At 43.6% G+C, this 17337-nt stretch overlaps 1 protein-coding gene across 3 annotated transcripts in view; it reads right to left on the bottom strand.

The window, feature by feature from the left end:
• The window catches only part of Slc28a3 (solute carrier family 28 (concentrative nucleoside transporter), member 3), a 55603-nt gene that overhangs the window by 12300 nt on the left and 25966 nt on the right, over positions 1–17337 (bottom strand). For all 3 annotated transcript variants that reach the window (XM_013516020.1, XM_013516021.1, XM_013516022.1), the window contains 9 exons: positions 15085–15170; positions 12843–12934; positions 11015–11204; positions 8878–9022; positions 7431–7544; positions 6822–6899; positions 4798–4878; positions 3416–3496; positions 1487–1612 (listed from right to left, as the gene is read on the bottom strand). In XM_013516020.1, coding sequence (XP_013371474.1) covers positions 1487–1612; positions 3416–3496; positions 4798–4878; positions 6822–6899; positions 7431–7544; positions 8878–9022; positions 11015–11204; positions 12843–12934; positions 15085–15170 — 993 coding nt within the window. The remainder of the gene's footprint in view (positions 1–1486; positions 1613–3415; positions 3497–4797; positions 4879–6821; positions 6900–7430; positions 7545–8877; positions 9023–11014; positions 11205–12842; positions 12935–15084; positions 15171–17337) is intronic.

Raw genomic sequence — 17337 nt, 5'->3', positions numbered from 1 at the left:
CTGAGAATCAGATGGGAGGAATTCATGTGAATTGGCCCCAACCTTGGGGAAAAACACAAAACCAAAACCTGACCCTTTCAGCAGATAATTAGTCCTGCACTGTAACACTTGTCAAAGATTCCTCAACCTCAGTGCTGTAGTTTGAATGCCCAAACAGTCTTCAAAGCCTGCATTTCACTACATCAGGTGAGACTGGCAATGTCTGGGTGGAATAGCACAGAGGAAGGACTTCTGATCCTGGGAGGGCATGGGAAAGCCCCCTTACCACCTTCCTCTTGGTCTCCTGAAATCCTTTATCCCTTTGCACAATAACCACTTGCCCAGATCCTTTGGATCTGTAACTGTTTCTGTTTTCCTCTCCAAGCCCACTCTTTCCCATTCCCACCCTGCGTGCTCACACTGCTTCTGGATTCTCTTCCCTACAGCCTTAGAATCCCAGGGCCCTCGCCTGCCTTTCCCTCCCAGTGAGGCCTAGCACACTGTTGAAGGCAGCATTCCTGAAGTAGGGGCTGAGGGAATGATCGGGATCCAGTACTATGGCTTATTCCTGCAATACCCTTTGCTGCTTTCTTCTCTCCCTATGAACTGCCCTTCCCAGGTCAGGAAGAAGACCTGAGATGAAGCCCACCTTATCTTATAAGAAATCCTCACTTCCGGAATTGCACAATGGTGACTGTATTATGAAATTTCTGTGCGGGGCTCCATTAGTGTGCGGCTTGCAAGCTTCGTGCATGAGGACACCATGCATCAGCATCCTCTTGCCCAGCATTAGAGATCACCAACCCTCCAACTTGGCTCTACATAGGAATTGGAGGAGTTTTTAAAAATAGTGCTGGCTTTTGTCTTAGCACACTTCTGGTTTAATTACTCATTATTGTGGCCTGGGACTCAGGGTCTTCAAAAATGCCCAGGGATTCTGATGCACAGTAAGGGTTGGGGATTATTGCTGTAGATCAGGGGCCCCCAAATTCTTTTCTGTAAAGAGTCAGAGAGTGAATATTTGTGGATTGTGGCCTACAGCTACTCAACTCTATAGTATAAAAGCTTCCAAAAATGAATGGGTAGGAATGGCTAGTTTCCAGTAAAACTTTATTTACAAAGACAAAAGTTAATCTGGATTTGGTTCAGGGCCATGGTTTGCTGACCCCTGGTTTAGATCACCTTTACAAATGTCAGTAATCATTGTTTTTCTTCCACATATTTAACTTTTCAGCCAAAGTAAGCTCCTCTTACAATTTCATTTTGCTGTGCTTGGACATAACTCATATTTAGGTGGCAGCAACATGAAAGTGCAGCTCCCAAAGTCCTTGGGATCATTGCAGTCAAATGTTGGTGCAGCTGTGACCAATTTTTACCGTACTGCAAAAAGGGTGCCCTTTTGGCCTCCTTTTCCACCAGCAATGGGAAACAGGAAGGAAGGAAAGAAGGCACAAAGGAAGGAGAAAGACATTGAATTTTGTATAAGTTAATTCCTCTAAATTCTTACCCCAAAAGAAATGTATGCGCCCAAGACACTTCCAGCAATTGTAGCGAAGCCAGCTGTCATAATGGCGTGGAGCTCTGACCGGGTGACATGTGGTAAATACGGGCGGACCAGCAGTGGAGACTCTGTCTGGCAGAGGGAAGGCAAGTGGATTATATGTTACGTTTTAAATCTACTGAACATTTCATTGCCCAGAGCCGTATTTCTAAGAGTGAATCTCAGACCAGCTCTATCTGCATCACCTGCATGCACTTTCTCTCACTTACTGGATCAGAAAAGGGAAGAGCAGCAATGTGTATTTAATACGCCTCTCAGGTGAAGCTGACGGATGCTGGGGCTTGAGAACATGTACCTGCACATCTGGGCTATCTGGATTCTAGGTGAGTGTGCATATATGGTCATGGGCAAGCCTTGCAAATTATGAAGCTCATTCTCTGTTGCCTCCACCTTGCCTGGGACAGGGCCCTGGGCGGACTTGGTGCACTTTTCTAAAGGTTGGCCAAGTGACTGCCCAGTGGCCTGGCCTGGTAGATTGGAGGCTTCCAAGCTACTGTGACTTTCCCTCTACCTGCTTCATCTTCACAGACTCTTACCCTGTTTTCTGAGACCTCATGGAAATAGAGGTATAAGTATGTGACAAAAACACCAGCAATGATAATTGCTGACGGGTACCCACAGGCCCTTCCATAATTGAGAATCAGAGACCTTTCTTGACATGTGAAAAGGAACTGCATGGTATAGCTGTAGAGGTTTAAATCTCATTAAAGAGGACAGGCAGCCTGCGGCGTGGGGCTCTCCATCAATAATAACTATCCTTGCAGCATATTAAGTGTCAGACTGAGCACCACAGAAGCATGTGTGCAATTTTATAATTTTTTCCTCATTATTTATAATTTTTCTATGAGGTTGACTGTGTTGAGCCTTAGTTTATAGATTAAATAGGAACCCAGTACATGAGTGCTCTTTCCCTGCAGGTAGTAGCAATCAACTTGAGATTGTGCCCTAATTAGTCCTCAGAGATTCTGTGGCTGTAATTATTATAATTTCAGCTCCTAGAGAAGGAGTATGTTCTCCTTCAAGTGCCCCACTAAGGGCAGCTTCAGGCTGGTGAGCTGGGCTTACGAAGAAGGCACAGCCTGCCTGCAGCAGTTATAACCCTGAGTTTTACAGCCAGCGTTTTTCTCTGGGACTTGGTTTTTGCCTCAAGCCCCATTTCCTTGGGCAGGGGCACTGGTAAGTATTCACACTTGGCTTCATGGATACGCAATTCCAGTCCACCTGAAGCTGTGTGTCCCGAGTGACAAGTAGCTTGTTACTGCTAAAATGGACTTCAGGCGAAAGAGCATCTATGCACGGGGTGGGTCAGGGAAGTAAAAATTGTAGCCTAAAAGTTCATCTTTGAGAAGAGGAAGAAACCTAGAAGCATTTTTCTTCAGGGTCAGCAAAGACAGACTATTGACCAAGGTGTCCAGCTGTTGGTGAGAAGCCTTTCTGGGTCTCCTTTCTTGCCATAGGCACTATAGTATACTTGAAGCTCCCTGTTTCATGTTGGTAGCTTCAAGGCAGTGAAATCCTTCTGGGAGAGAGGAGCTACTCATTTCTGAAGTTGACCAGTGACCTCAGTAACTCAATAAAGTCTGAAAAGATTTGTTGAGAATTTACATAGGAGAAACCATGTGCTTTAATAAAATGACGCTTCTCCTTCCAAGGAGGCAATTCTTCGTTAGTGTACCTAGACTCTTGAAAGGGATCTCTCTGACTCGTCTCAGAATCTGGACATTGCCTATTCTAGGGATTCCTTATTTTATACCATTTCTCCATGCTAAAAGAAAAGGCAGCATCATTATATTTGCTTGGTGTGTGCTTTGCAAAGAAAGTATCCCATTGTAGCAGGTGTTTTGCTTTGTTTTGGTATTTGCTATTACCACTTACTTGTCCAACAAATATATTGCCAGCAGCAACCACAGACTCAATAGGCGATGACCCCATAGTAACTAGCATTGTCCATCCAACCTAAAAGGAAACAAGGGACAAAGTCAGTGAAGAACTATATGTGTACTACAGCAAGCTTCAAGCAGGGATGAACCTCATGAAGCTGGAGTGAAATGTTTAGGACTTTAATAATTGTTGGCAAGTTAGTGGAGGTGCTGATGTCAGTATAACTCATCTAGAATGAGATGTATTTATACAGAGGTGTGATTGTAGATGGAAAGCCATTCTCAGCCTCCTTCACTGCCATGAGCACTAGAGTATAAAATGTGAGGAGGAGACGTATACAGCCGGCTAATCAAATCCTCCTATTTGAGTGATAAGTCTGGGTCATTGTAAATACTTCTGAAATGCTTAAGCCAACAATCAGAAAATTATGAGCCCTAGAGCTCTGACTGTAGTTTTGCTCTCTGCTGGCATTGTGCTTCTCCTCCTTTTTTCTTTTTCTGTTTATACAGTTTGATTACTTTACAGGGATCAAAGGAAGGCTGTAGCTGACCCCCAAGGCCTGCATGCACACTCTGCTCTCAAGTGCATCCAAATTCCCTTGCATAGTTTCTAGTTTTCTGATCGAATGTGAGGTTAGGATTCAGTGGCAGGGGGAGCAGGAGTAAGATGATTAACAACTCCCATTCTCCTTCTCCTCCTCCCCCTCTTCTCTTCCTTCACCTTCTACTCTTCCTTCTCCTCCTGCTCTTTCTTCTCCTCCTCCTCTTTTTCCTTCTCCTCCTCCTCCTCTTCCTTGTCCTTCTCCTCCTACTTCTTTTCCTTGTCCTCCTCCTCACCTCCTCCTTCTCTTCCTCCTTCTTCTCCTGCTCCTTGCCCTTGTTCTCCTCCTCCTCTTCCTCTTTCTCTTCCTCCCCTTCTCCTTCTCCTTCTCCATCTTCTTCTTCACAATTGTGTGCCTCAAAACTTCCTCCAGAGTGAAATAAAACTCCTTCTTGTTCAACTTCTCTGGAATTCCCAGATCAGTAGCATGTACCTTTGTACCCTCCCAGAGACCCACATGGCTGGGGCAGGCACAGCATGGATAACCATGAGGAAGGGACAACACTGTCATTCACTGGCATGTATTGCATCTCAATTCCTTGGCTAAAGAAGTAGCTGCTATGGTTTCCTAGAATATCCAGGGGGTGCAAATCAAAGCCCATTTGGAAGTCCCTTAATGGAAATATGGGTTTGAATCTAATAACTTGAGTGGGGATAGATGTGAATTTTGGAGAAAGAGAAAGTCACCTTGGAAATATCTGGATAAAAACACCTCAGACTTTGTACCTGAAGTGATCAGGCTCCCCCCATCACCCAGTACCTCCCAATCCCAGTACCTTTCTGATGATCCACTGCATTAATCCCAGGTAGTACAGCATGGACATCACAGTGCTGAAGAAAACCACTATGGGCAGGATCTACAGGTGGGCAGTGGGACAAAAGTGAGAAGGATCAGTGTTCAGCCTCGTAGTATCACAGGTTTCCTGTTAGATCTCCCCTCTGCCTCCTTCTCTTTGACAGAAATATTATATCAGTCCTGGAAATTCTTCTCAAATGGAACAATTTTACCGTTCAGCTTTCTTCTCTATTGTCTCTTACCCTGACTTCTTCTGGATGGGCTTCTTGCAATGTATCCCTCAAAAATCCACATGTGTCTCTAAGTGAATACACTGTAGTATTTAGAGCAGGGTGTTTGGGAAGTGGTTAGAATGAGACAAGGTCATTAGGATCGGGACCTCCTGATGCACAGTGGGTTTACTGAAACAGGAAGATGGACCTGAGTGGAGCTTGTCTGTTTTGCTGTGGGAGGTCCTCTGCCAGGTTCCGTGCAGCAAGAAGACCCTCACCAAAGCCAGCACCTTGATGTCAGACTTCTCAGCCTCAGAGCTGTGAGCTAAACACATTTATGAATTATCCAGCACCAGCTATTTTGCTATAGCTACAAAAAATAGACTAAGACAGATACATTTCATAGGAAACTTGGTATTTTTATTTTTCTCTTCCATAAGGAACTTTTCTTACTTGGAGAGAGAATGTGGTTTTGGATAGGTTTGTAAGGTCTGCTCAACAAACTGAAGACCATTGGCAAATGTCCTTAATGTCCCAGTGTTAAGGAGACATAGCTATTACCACTGCCATAATTAACAGAGTGTCCAGGTCAGATTTAAGTGGAGCCCCTCAGGCCCTCATTTGTATTCACTACAGGACCTGAAAAAGCATGGTGGGTACTGACACACAGTGCCTCCTACAGAGTAAGCATTTACCCTTTAAGCTCTTAAAATAATAAAGACTTCACCCACAGACTTTTGAATCACTAAAAACTGATGGCATTTTGGAGACTAGCTTAGTTCTGTGTAAGCAAAGTCATATTTCCCCAGGTCCCATGCTTCTGCTGCTCTCTGGGGTCTTCCTTGCAGCCCTGTTCCTACAGAGAGCAGTTTCCAGACTCATGGAGCACCCAGAGCTTCGTGGGGTCCTTGCTCAGGCCACCCTCCCTCGTTCCTTCCCCACCATTCCCTGAGGACGGCCACAGACTAGTACAGCACACAAGGACAATTCGTACAAAATCTAATTTAGAAAAATCTATTCATAATAAGTACTAAAAGTTATTTTGTGCCAGTATTCAGAGTGTATTCACTGGAAGCCATTTATTAGCTTTAATCAGCAGCAGAGCTAAGAGGCTTATCCAGGGATTCTGCCCTGGCAGAAAGAACCGAGGCCTCTGCCTGGGCAAGAAGGACAGCAAGCGTGGAGAGGCTGCAGAGAAGTCATTCCTTCCTTACGACTTTGTTCTCTCCAGTGCTGAATCCGGTTCATGAGATGAGCATATTGCTATCTCATGCTATAAACACTTGACCTTTCAGACATGGCTTAGTAGTCTCCGCACTGAAGTATCAGGGTTAGAAAAGATTCCAATCCTGATCTCATCATGGCACATTGTATGCACATATTAAAGGGTCACACTGTACCCAAGCAGGGGCAATTGCTATGTGTCAATTAAAAATACAAATAAGTCAACCCATCTTCTACGGTTATTCATTTCCCTGAAAATAGTGCCCAGACACTATCACCCATAAGATTTCTCTTAAGTGTCCCTGGCAGTGCTATACCCTCCCTCCCCCCAAAAATATTTGATGTCCTGACCTTCAGATATTTTTCCTTAATACTACATAAGAGTTACACAGTGCAATGTGTTCAGTACACCAATATCAGATAACATTATAAATGAAAAATGGTGCCTACAATTGGTTCAGAAAGCATACACCTGGGTTTGGATGTGTTAGGTTCTGTCTGAACACCTACAAAGAATAAGAACCTAGTGAAAAGGCAATGACTACATAGAAAAAGAGTTGGGATTTACCTTAAATGCGAAGAAGTGGTCTGTGTATTTCTCACCAAAGACAAAGACAGCACCAGCATCAGTGTACCCCAGGAAAGTCTGAGCTCAAGAGAAGAAAGGAGATCATTACATCCACTGAAGTGTGGGTCACAAGCCATAGGAACACGATCTTGCAGAGCAAGAGGGCCCCTAACATGTCCTCAGCCTGGCATGGAAGTATATTTTTGAATTATATCTGCACATGGATTTGTTGTCATTTCTGATATTCAGTATGACTCCAGTACACGAAAGAATAAGCTGAACGGAGGACAGGTGCATATGGGGGACACCAGTTACCACTGCATGCAAAGAATGCTCTGGGGAACTATCTTAGATGTGTGACAACCTTGAGCAGGGTGACAGGCAACAGCCATTGTGGATGATTCAGTGGATGACATGCATCAAGGGCAGTGGTGAGTGTAATGAATAGGCAGATTAATATATTTGACATACACAGGTATTCCTCTAATTCATACTATAGAATTAAAATTTGGGTCAAATATTGCAGGCAAATAAAGCTAGATCTGACATATCTTAAGGATGACATCCAAATAGGAAGTGCAGTATAAAACGTTCTTCTGAGCCACTTACCTGAACTTGTCTGCCCAACCAATCAAAAGCAATATATCCAGGTTTAGTCCTTAGGATTAGGAGACCAAGAAGGAATTGTAGCCCAATTCCCCAGCAGACAGGTCTCCAGTAAACCTAGGCAGAGAGATCAAGAGATTGTCTCCTTAGGAAACCAGTGCTGGCCTCATACCAACCTACAGGGACTGCACTTCCTGGAAGCACCCTTAGTGTGGCAGAGAAGCCCTCCGCCCCTTCACTAGAGGCCCAGGTAGCCACGAACAGAGAGTCTTTGCTCCTTTTTTAGGAATTGGGGATTGAACTCAGGACCTTCACACTGAGCGAATCCCTACTCCTTAGCTCTTTTAATTAATTAATTTAAATTTTAAACAAAGTATTGTTGAGTTGCCCAGGCTGGGCTCAAATTTGTAATCCTCCTGCCTCAGTCTCCCAGACTGCTGGTATTATAGGTGTGCACCACCATGCTTCATTAGAGATTCTTTGATAGAATCATACCTTCCGAAACTCAGGATTGCATTCCCTTTCTTTAAACCCGGGCGGGAGCCCTGTTAGTCCTGCTTTTTCATACTTTCCTATGTAACCACTAGGTCCCAACAGAGATCTTAGACAGACAGAGTAGTCTAAGAAGCACCACTGATATTTTGGGATGACTATGGCTAGGATGTCTGTCCTAGTCATACTGTAAAATTGTATACATATAATTCTTTTTTTTTTTTTTTTCCTCCGGTACCGGGAACTGAACTCACGACCTTGCACTTGCCAGGCAGGCGCTTTTGCCGCTGAGCTAAATCCCCAGCCCGTTGTATACATACAATTACTTCACTTGGAAAATAGAAAGGCAGAATATCATTTCTCTGTGTGTCCACTGTGTGTTGATCTGACAACTTGTAAATGAATGAAGTGAAATTCTGCCTGGAAAGCCTTCTGGAGCTTGCCACTGTGATTCATTAGTGAGCACCTCCAGGTCTCAGAATTCTTGCCATTTTATGGGTTAAGGCTAATAGAGTAAGGATGAAAATGCATTCAATGGGGGAAAAACTGTATTAGGACAAATTTTTGGAGTCAAAAAGCCCAAACTGCAAATTGAACTTTGATAAACTGCAGGATCCAATGTAGAATATTAGGTAATTTACAGTCTGGGAAAATCTATATCAAAATGAGTCCATTTTTCTCTCTGTGTGTTGATGGGGGCATGGAATATATGAGTTGAAATTAGACTTTGACAGGGAAAGAATAACTTGCTGGTTGTGTAACTGGAAAATATTGAGAATGAAATAAGACACAGTGCTTTGAAAGTTCTAGAAGGAAGACTCCCTCTCCACATGGAGTCCTCACAGCAGAGTGAGAGAAACGCTGGACAGTATAATTCTTTCGTAGTCATTTTGAGCAATTTGCACCTGGGGAAGAGACAAGGCCAAAAATATTCCCAAAAGATCAATTTTATATTTACCCTGGTTGGGTGCTTAGAAAACAGAAATAACAGGATAATGTACATCACGAGCCCACCAAAGGACACCAGCTGCTGTTGTCCCAACTTGGCGGTGTCGAGGATCAGCCAGAAAATAATGGCCAGGACCAACAAGCTCCACATGACCCTAAGGAACAGAAGGGGCATTGGTGTCACTTACTGTGCTAACTTGAACACTGTAAGGAGGCTTAAACTCACAAAACATGTTAACAAGAGCAGCACACCCTAGCACCAGGAAGCTGTACTATTGGAAATTGCAATGGGCGCTTTTTGGTTGTGGTGATAATGGAAAATAGCCCCCACATTAAGTCATGCATCCCTTTTGCTCTACAACTCAGACCCTTCCCCAGTTCAGGGGTATCAAAGGGGTCAGAGGGGGAAGAGGATGTTTGGAGAGGCCAGTCTCGTGATTTCTTTGAGAAAGCTCCTCTTGGGGGGAATTCCTCACTCCAACTTTTGGGATGGGTGAGATGTTACCTCCTTCCCTTTAAGGGAGAAACTGAAATGTGTTCTCTGTAGTTTGGGGACCTCAGCAGATCTGAACTGGATCTGGGTTGACTTCCACAACTGCAGAGTCCAGTGCACATGGCTAGGCTGACTCACTGCTTGGATGGCAGACTAGAAAGACCACTGGGTGGGGACTGCATAACCCTGGTTTATTAGACCAATATGTGTGAAGTTTTCTGGTAGATCCCAGTGGGTCTTGACAGAGACAACCAGTCCTGGGACCTACCTAGTAGGGCTGCCAGAGGAAAAGGAGGTCCACAGAGAGAGGTGGAGGGAAAAGCCCTGAGCAGCCACTGCAGAACATAGGGTCCTTTGGCAAGGAGTCCCCTTAACAACTCATAAGGCCTTTCTTCCCAAGCAGGCAGGACAGTCCTGGCCTTGACTTCTTTCCTGGCTTTGAGAATGGTAGAGAAACAGGAAATAGGGAGAAAGAAGAAATGGAAGCCAAAGCTGGGGTGGAAGGATGGGAGGTTTGGTCAAGCTCATAGCTTTCACCATTATATGGGATGGCACATCTTAATGTTAAAAATATGTCTGTGGCCACTGGCTTGTTATTAGGAATGAGTAGAAAGGGTAATGGGATTTTGCAGTTTTTTATACAAAGTATGGGATAGCTGGGTCCCACTGAATAAAATGGAAAGGATGACTGACGAAAAATTAAGTTGCATTTTGATAACAATCTATAGGGTCACGATTTTAACAATTCAGCTTTCATTTTCTCTAATTTTTTCAATGTCTTTTGCTCCTAAGAGTTAGGGTTTTAAGTATCACCTTGATGTTGAGGACCCCTAGCACTTGACTTTTTGTGTGATTGGTATGTTAAGTTACTGGATTCATTAGTCAATAAAGAATTGCAAATACAGATACTGGCTGACATCAGAAATAGATAAAAAGGTTCATACTCATCATAACACTTAAAATAGTTCAAAAATGTAAGTGAAACAAATGATTAACCATAGAGGAACTGCACTGAAGAAAGGCAAAGATTCTATGAGCCCCATTTTATAAATATACTTTAAATAGTATATGTATAACTTGTTTAAGAAAAGATGTTACAAAAAAGAAAAGCTGTCTAGTCATGTTGTTATCAGTGATCTCTGTCATTTCTACTCACAGACCAATTCTTTAAATAGGTACTGTGATTAGGGGACATTCGTGCTCTGTGCCCTTTGTGGGCACCTCCTCTGACAGGACAGAGACATCACTGATTGATCATGATGCCACTCCACTGATGGGAGGAGGGAGAGCTGGAGGTGGCCCTGAGATAACCAGAACTTTGTCCTATCCTGTATTTGCTTTGTGGTACCTAAGTATATAAATGTCTCCAATACAGCATCTGCAGATTATTAGATCTCGTTTGGACAACATTTAATCAGTTAGTAGCACTTGAGATTGAGCTGGTTTGTAGGGACCTTGGAACACCTTTCAAATGAGTCATTGCCACATCTAAACCTTGGTTTCTGTTTGTCGAGTGAAAGCATTATAATTGATTAGCTTGCTTCTAGCTTCGATGTCCCACAAATGAGGAAGCAACTTTAGAACATATTTTTGCAGCAGTGCTGGGAAAGACTAACACCCCTCTGGATTGCAATAAGAGACCCACTGCAGTTACCACTTCATCCAGAACCAATGGCTGTCCAGAAGCTGTCTGCCCGGAGATAGCATTTCATCAATTCGCTGTTCATATTTGGCCATCAAGTGATCCCAGACGACAAAGAAGATGGCTGCTACGGTGATCACGAAGAGAGGAAGGGCTCTGTGAAAGTTCAGCACACAGGCTGCAATCACCATGGCCAGATAAGCTGTCCAGGAGGCAAAGGCAGACACTGAGCATCACCCTGCTCAGGCAAGGGGAGGGTCACCAATAACCCACCGTGAGCAGCGTTGCTTTGATGTGGACACTGGCTCCTCTCTCTTTCCTCCGCCAAAGCAAGGTCCTACGACTCTCATTTCTGGAGGGAAAGGGTGCTGGGTTTTCCCTACAGGGCCTTCCGAGTCCTTCAGTCCTGATACTTGACCACTGGCTTCTCGCTCAGTACTTATTTGTTTATTTCCCCACAGATGCAGATTCTGTAGGTGGGCTACTATCAGAGAAAGGCCAGGTACTGAAGCAACCACTGGCAAAGAGGCATTGATTTTCCTAGTTTGCAGCTCAGATTTGGCCCATGTTTGAATAAGAAAACAGACCCACAATCTCTAAGGGCCACAGACTCTGAAAGGAAGAAGGGCAGCGGTAACCATAGTGGCTGCTTTTGAGGGATAAGAAGAGTTGCTATTCTTAAAGGTCAGCAAACAAACGCCTGCAAGTTTAGTCTGGCTAGCTTCTTGTTTTGTGGGTAGCAAGCACAATTACATTTCTCTATTTGTATTTGTCTGCTACAAATAAAGTTGTATTGTAACACAGCCATGTCTGTCTGCTATGCGTTATCTTTGGCTGTTTTTTTTTTTTTTTTTTTTTTCCTACTAAGTGGTGGAGTTGCATAGTTTTGATGGCATGCTCAAATACTGCCAGACTTGAAATACTATCTGGCCTGGCACAGGGAAAGGTGACCAACTCTGCTGTCACCCATTCCAGCTGTCTGAACACCAGCAAAGGCTTTGCCCAGGGTAGAGCAGCAATCTTAGAGTACTGTCTGTGGGTTCACATGGGAGTGTTTACATTTTATAGATAAGAGTGAAGCCCTTTGCTTTGCAGGGAGTAAAAACAATCTTTCTACCTTCAGGCAAGGTGAATGCACTACATGGTCCTGGGTTCTTAGACACCCTGCAATTAGGTGTCTGCCCATTATCAAGATTGCATTAATCAATGTGTCTCCTCAAATCCATACCAAAAAACAAAGATTATAATGAGCCCCAAGACAGGGGGAGGTTCCATGGTTTGAATGTGTCCTCCAAAAGTTCATGTGTTGGAAATTTAACCCCCAAATTCATATGCTAATTGTGTTTGGAGGCAGAGCCTTTGGAAAGCAATTAGGATTAGATGAAGGCATGAGGGTAGGCCCCCTTATGGTCTTCATGGATTTAGGAAAACAGGAAGACAGCTCCAGCTAGCACATTTGCTCCAAGTCCTCTACCACAATATAGTGCAGCAAAAAGGCCTTTATCGATGCTGGCATCTTGTCACTGGACTTCCTAGTCTCCAGAACTGTGGGCTAAATAAACCTCTATTCTTTATCCAAATACCTGGACTGTGGCATTCAGTTATAGTGACAGAAAATGGACCAAGACAATAGACAACTCACAATTAACTGATAGCCTCAGTTAACTGCACATTTCCCTTCTGAGACCTGAGTCTTGGGGGTTTCATGGCTTACTTCTCTGGGTGACTAATGGCAGTTTAGGGAAAGAAAAAGGTTTATTTCCTTTCCACAGGAAGTTAATACTTGGGGAACCAACCAAAAGAAAAGACAATGGTATTTCCATCATTCTTTGATACTTACCAACTAATAAAATTCCCCAGATGATATATCGAAGAGTGGTTTTGTGTTTTGTACAAAAATCACAAACTGTATTGTATTTCCTTTCCAAACACCTGCAACACAAAATCAAAAAGGCAGATAGAATCACATGCTCAAAATATGAAGTAAACAGGCATGCTAAGGCTAGATTTGGCTTTGTTAAACCAGCAAGCAAACAACTTAGGAGGCATATGTCTTACAAAATAGAAAAGGAAAATTCATTTCATTTTAAAGTAAAATCAGCCATGGCTTGGATTAACCTGCATGGAATGAGTGTGCCAAACCCCGAGGGACTAGAGGGAAAAAGGAAGGATGCTCCTGGGAACAGAGCAAAAAGATGAATCACTACCCAGAAGCTGAAATAAACCTCAGGAGAGCGCTTGAGTCGGAAGTGCTGGAATATATCACACATGTAATGATAGGTATTGTGAGAAACTTTCATTGCTATGTATATGTATAAATATGTGCACTAAGAATTATAAACACTGCTCTAAAGACATTGGGTGAATAAAAGTGCAGTAAAGGCCAAGTTTTTTTGTGGTCTAATTTGGGAAAAGCTAATAATGTATTACCCCTGGTTGTGGAAGTGGTAGCAGTGGAGGGTGACATTTAATAGGGCACATCTATCTGCTGCAGGTTAGCTTTATCAGATTTTTTAATTGCAGGGAATTTACAGTCCATTAGAGCAATCTGACTCCATAAAGCAATGTAGCTGGTGAGAGACCCTTGGGCCATTTGGTTATCTGCTGCAGAATTCCCAATGCCCTTGTGGTCATTTCAGCACCATTAACAGTAGTGAAACCTGAGTCTGACCTCTGGAGAGAATTTCCCAGCCTCCTCTCAGTAAAATGCAGCTCAGTTTCTGAGGAGGTATATTCTTCATGGTGTATATGTGACAAGACCTCCCCACCTAATTCTGACCTGCTCCAGGGACGTCTTCTGAAACATTAAAAACAAAAAGTTTTCAGAGATGAAGGAATTAAAAAACAATTAAACAAGAATTTAGAAAATGGACAAATATTCTAGTGTTAATATTATAGACAGTTAAGTACATAGAAAGCAATAGGCAGTCCGAGAGGGATTGGGCAGTCAAGGGAGTCAGGGCAGAAGGTGAGCTGTGTCACTGTTGTGGCTGGAGGCGAAGGTGAGGCTGGAGATGCGATAGCCAGGCTTGGGAGTCCTCACAGATACGTGGCAGCTTGAGATTATACTGTAACTAGCACCATCTGGTCCAGTGAGCCCAGAGAGGGATCAAATGCATAGTTGGGGGACCAGAAATCTGACCCTTTCTCCCATCCCTTTCCAGGAATGCCTTTGTTCTTTCTACTTTAAAAGATACAGATAAGCTAAAGTTAAGGATGCTTGCCATACAAACTCTCCTTACGTACCTCGCTTCCCTATTGGACCAACTATTAGCTAAGCGACTATATCTGTAATCCTATTGGTTGATTATAGTTTGACCCATAGCTACCCATGTTGTGATCCTGCTGTATAAAATATCCTTGGATAAAGAGTCTCTGCAGCAACTCACTCTGGACCCCTCGTGTCTCTCAAGAGCTTTGCTACTGTTAATCTCCTTTGTGCTAGAAACTCAGTCCTCAACATTCAGGAGACACGAAGCAGGTTCATCGGACACCTAGCAGATGGAGAGCTATTTCCCTGTGACATTACGAGAAGAGTAACAATCCTGGTACATAATCAGAGGCTGAAACTCCAAGCTGTTGTTGTCTAGCTGACTATCTTTGGATGGGTCATTTCTCTGAGTTTCACTTTCATGGGCTGAAAAATAAAGATAATAATCTTGCTTCCCCTACCTTGTGGGACTGTAAGGACTTAGAACACCTTTGGGAGATGACAGGTAAGAACAACAGTTTGTTGGGATTTTAAGTGGATTGAGTTTTGAGAAATCAATTGCTATTGATTGACACCAAGAAGATGAATTAACTGCTTTTGCATGGTCCAGAGCAATTAGTTGGTAATTTACACCTTTAATTAGAAGACTGTCCTGGGTGAATTTAAATCTAGATATTGAGTTCCCAGGACATCAGCAAGCTGAGCTGGACACATTGATCATCCTAGAGTTTCATTAATTGTTTTGAAAATGGTGTTGAGTGGGTGAGTGGGAATGAGAATGGTAAAAATCATCACAAATGTTAAAAATTAGATGGAAAAATAAAACAAACAGGAAGTAGACATGGTTATCTCCTTGCTTTAAAAACTGTACCCTGTTGGGTGCATGTCTTGGTCATCTTCCACATCTTCGTCTTTATTTCCTAGGAAGTCCTGCTCAATTGTGATGTGCTCTTCGCCCTGGAAATCAAACATTGGAATCGAGAGGAAATAATCAGAATCCTGGGCTGTGGGTGCACTGATTGCCTTTACATGAGATTGTGACAGAGAATTTTCAGGAGGCCTTTTCATTATTATGTAAGATGGCTCCTGTTCTCTAGGCCGTGGACACTTTTCCCCCTTATAATCTCAAGAGACTCAGAATCACACTTAGATCTCCCTTTCCTCCCAGAGGAGCCACTGACACTTTTTGCTTTTCTTAAGGGACTGGCTCCTATTTTTGCTTTTTGCCCCTGTCTTTGTTGTAATCATTCAATACCAGCTCTGTTTCCAGGCAAGCGCTAAATGAAGTTAACACCAGAAGCTTCACAAATCTCCCTTTATATTAGGCCAAATGTAGGTTCCCCAGGACTGAGAAGAAGGCTGGTTTTATTCTCCTGGTAGCCAGCCCGAGGCTTGATCTGCAGATGTGAACACCAGCTGCCGCCTTGAAGAGCGGACTGAAAAACCTCTCCTCAGGGCATAGCGTCTCCCTGACTCTGGGCTATAGGACAATGTTTCCTTTCCCCAGCTAGCTCTTGCTCTAAATAACTGAGCATGTTATACACCTGGGGCATCTTTCCTAGACAGTCTTTCTAGGTACAGTGTGAGCCCTCAAACATCCACAACCCATCCTGTTCCCAGCCTGGCCCGGAGGCTTCCTCCCAGTCTCCATCCTGCGGTGACCCCTCCCTGAGCAGTTGGCTGTTGGAAACAATGGCACCGGAAGCCAGGGAGGAGGGACAGAGATGGGGCGAAGGTTAGAACATGTACTAAGAAGTGTAACGCCATGGTTCAGCTTTCATTTTCTGCCATATGGTGTGGCTTTTAATTCTGTACTTTAACTAAATCATAGCATGCTGGTATGCTGAAAGCTCCTCAAATATCATGTAGTCCTTCCATGCAAACTCAATTACACTTCTAATTCAAAATTATTTCTGTTTTTTTCTGATGGAAGTAGGAAGGTGAGAAGATAATTGGAGGAGAGACCACAGGAGTCCTGCATGGGCTGAAGACAGAGACAGAGATAGAGACAGAGGCAGAGACAGAGATGAATCTTGTTCATTTATTTCCATCTAAAATCTAGCTTGGCCAATGACATTTGATAAATATTTGATTTAAATGATCCAATTACTGTTTTCCTGCATCAAGTGGATCCTACTATCTACAGGTTGTCCAGCATTACTGTTGTTTTGCTTCCTGTTCTCAATGCTTTTGTATCTTTTCAAAACAACACAACAAGGCCAGTTTTACGTCCACCATCATAGGACATGTGCCCCTCTTACTCTTGCCACTGACCTCTGGTGGCCTTTGGTGCCCATTTCCTCACCTCCTGTTCACTGCCCAGACCCCTGTGATTTTCTTTTTCTTTTAAATTTTATTTTTATGGAAAAAAGGTAAAACAATCCCAGCACTCAGGAAGCTGAGGCAGGAGGATCGTTGTGAGTTCAAGACCAGCCTGGGCTACAAAGTGAGCTCAAGGCCAGCCTGAACTGCATAGTGAGACCCTGTCTCAAAAAGACCAAAAAAAAAGAGGTAAAACAGAATTTCATAACAAAATAATAGGAGAATAACAATAGTTAGTACATTGCATATTGTCCTCTTCAAAGTAGTTACTCAGAGTACAAGATGTGGGCATAAAAAATTCTCCAATCGATATTAGCACGAACCTTCCTTTCAAATGAACTGAGACACTAATAGTATAGCTTCCTTGCATTTTTCTCCCTTTTGCCTTCCTTCCTTCCTTTCCCCTTCCCCAATCTTAGCTCCTTTGTCCTTTTAAGCAATTACTTCCCGTTTCACAATACCCCTGTGATTTCCTACTGAAGGTCTCTGTCGGGGTCACCCAAGGCCTGCTGTGGGTGCCCTGGGAGCTGCTCCTGACTTTTCACATTCCTGTGAACAACTGCAACATGTCTAACTTTTGTGCATTTTCTTGTGAAACAATTAGAGAAAGAGATCTTTTCGAGAGTGTGAGGTCCCCGGCAAAACTGAGTCAAAAGTCCAGAGCTTTCCCGTACATCCTTGCACATGTCTTCCCCACTGCGGCATCCCGCACCACAGCGGCCCCCTGTCACAGCCGATGAGCCGTGCCTGTGACACAGCAGCACTGCCTGGAGTCGGTTACAGTGAGGCTCAGGGTGATGCT

The sequence above is a fragment of the Chinchilla lanigera genome, unplaced genomic scaffold, assembly GCF_000276665.1.
Source record: "Chinchilla lanigera isolate Chin_1 unplaced genomic scaffold, ChiLan1.0 scaffold00031, whole genome shotgun sequence".
NCBI lineage: Eukaryota > Metazoa > Chordata > Mammalia > Rodentia > Chinchillidae > Chinchilla > Chinchilla lanigera.
This window is presented reverse-complemented; position numbering and strand designations above follow the sequence as displayed.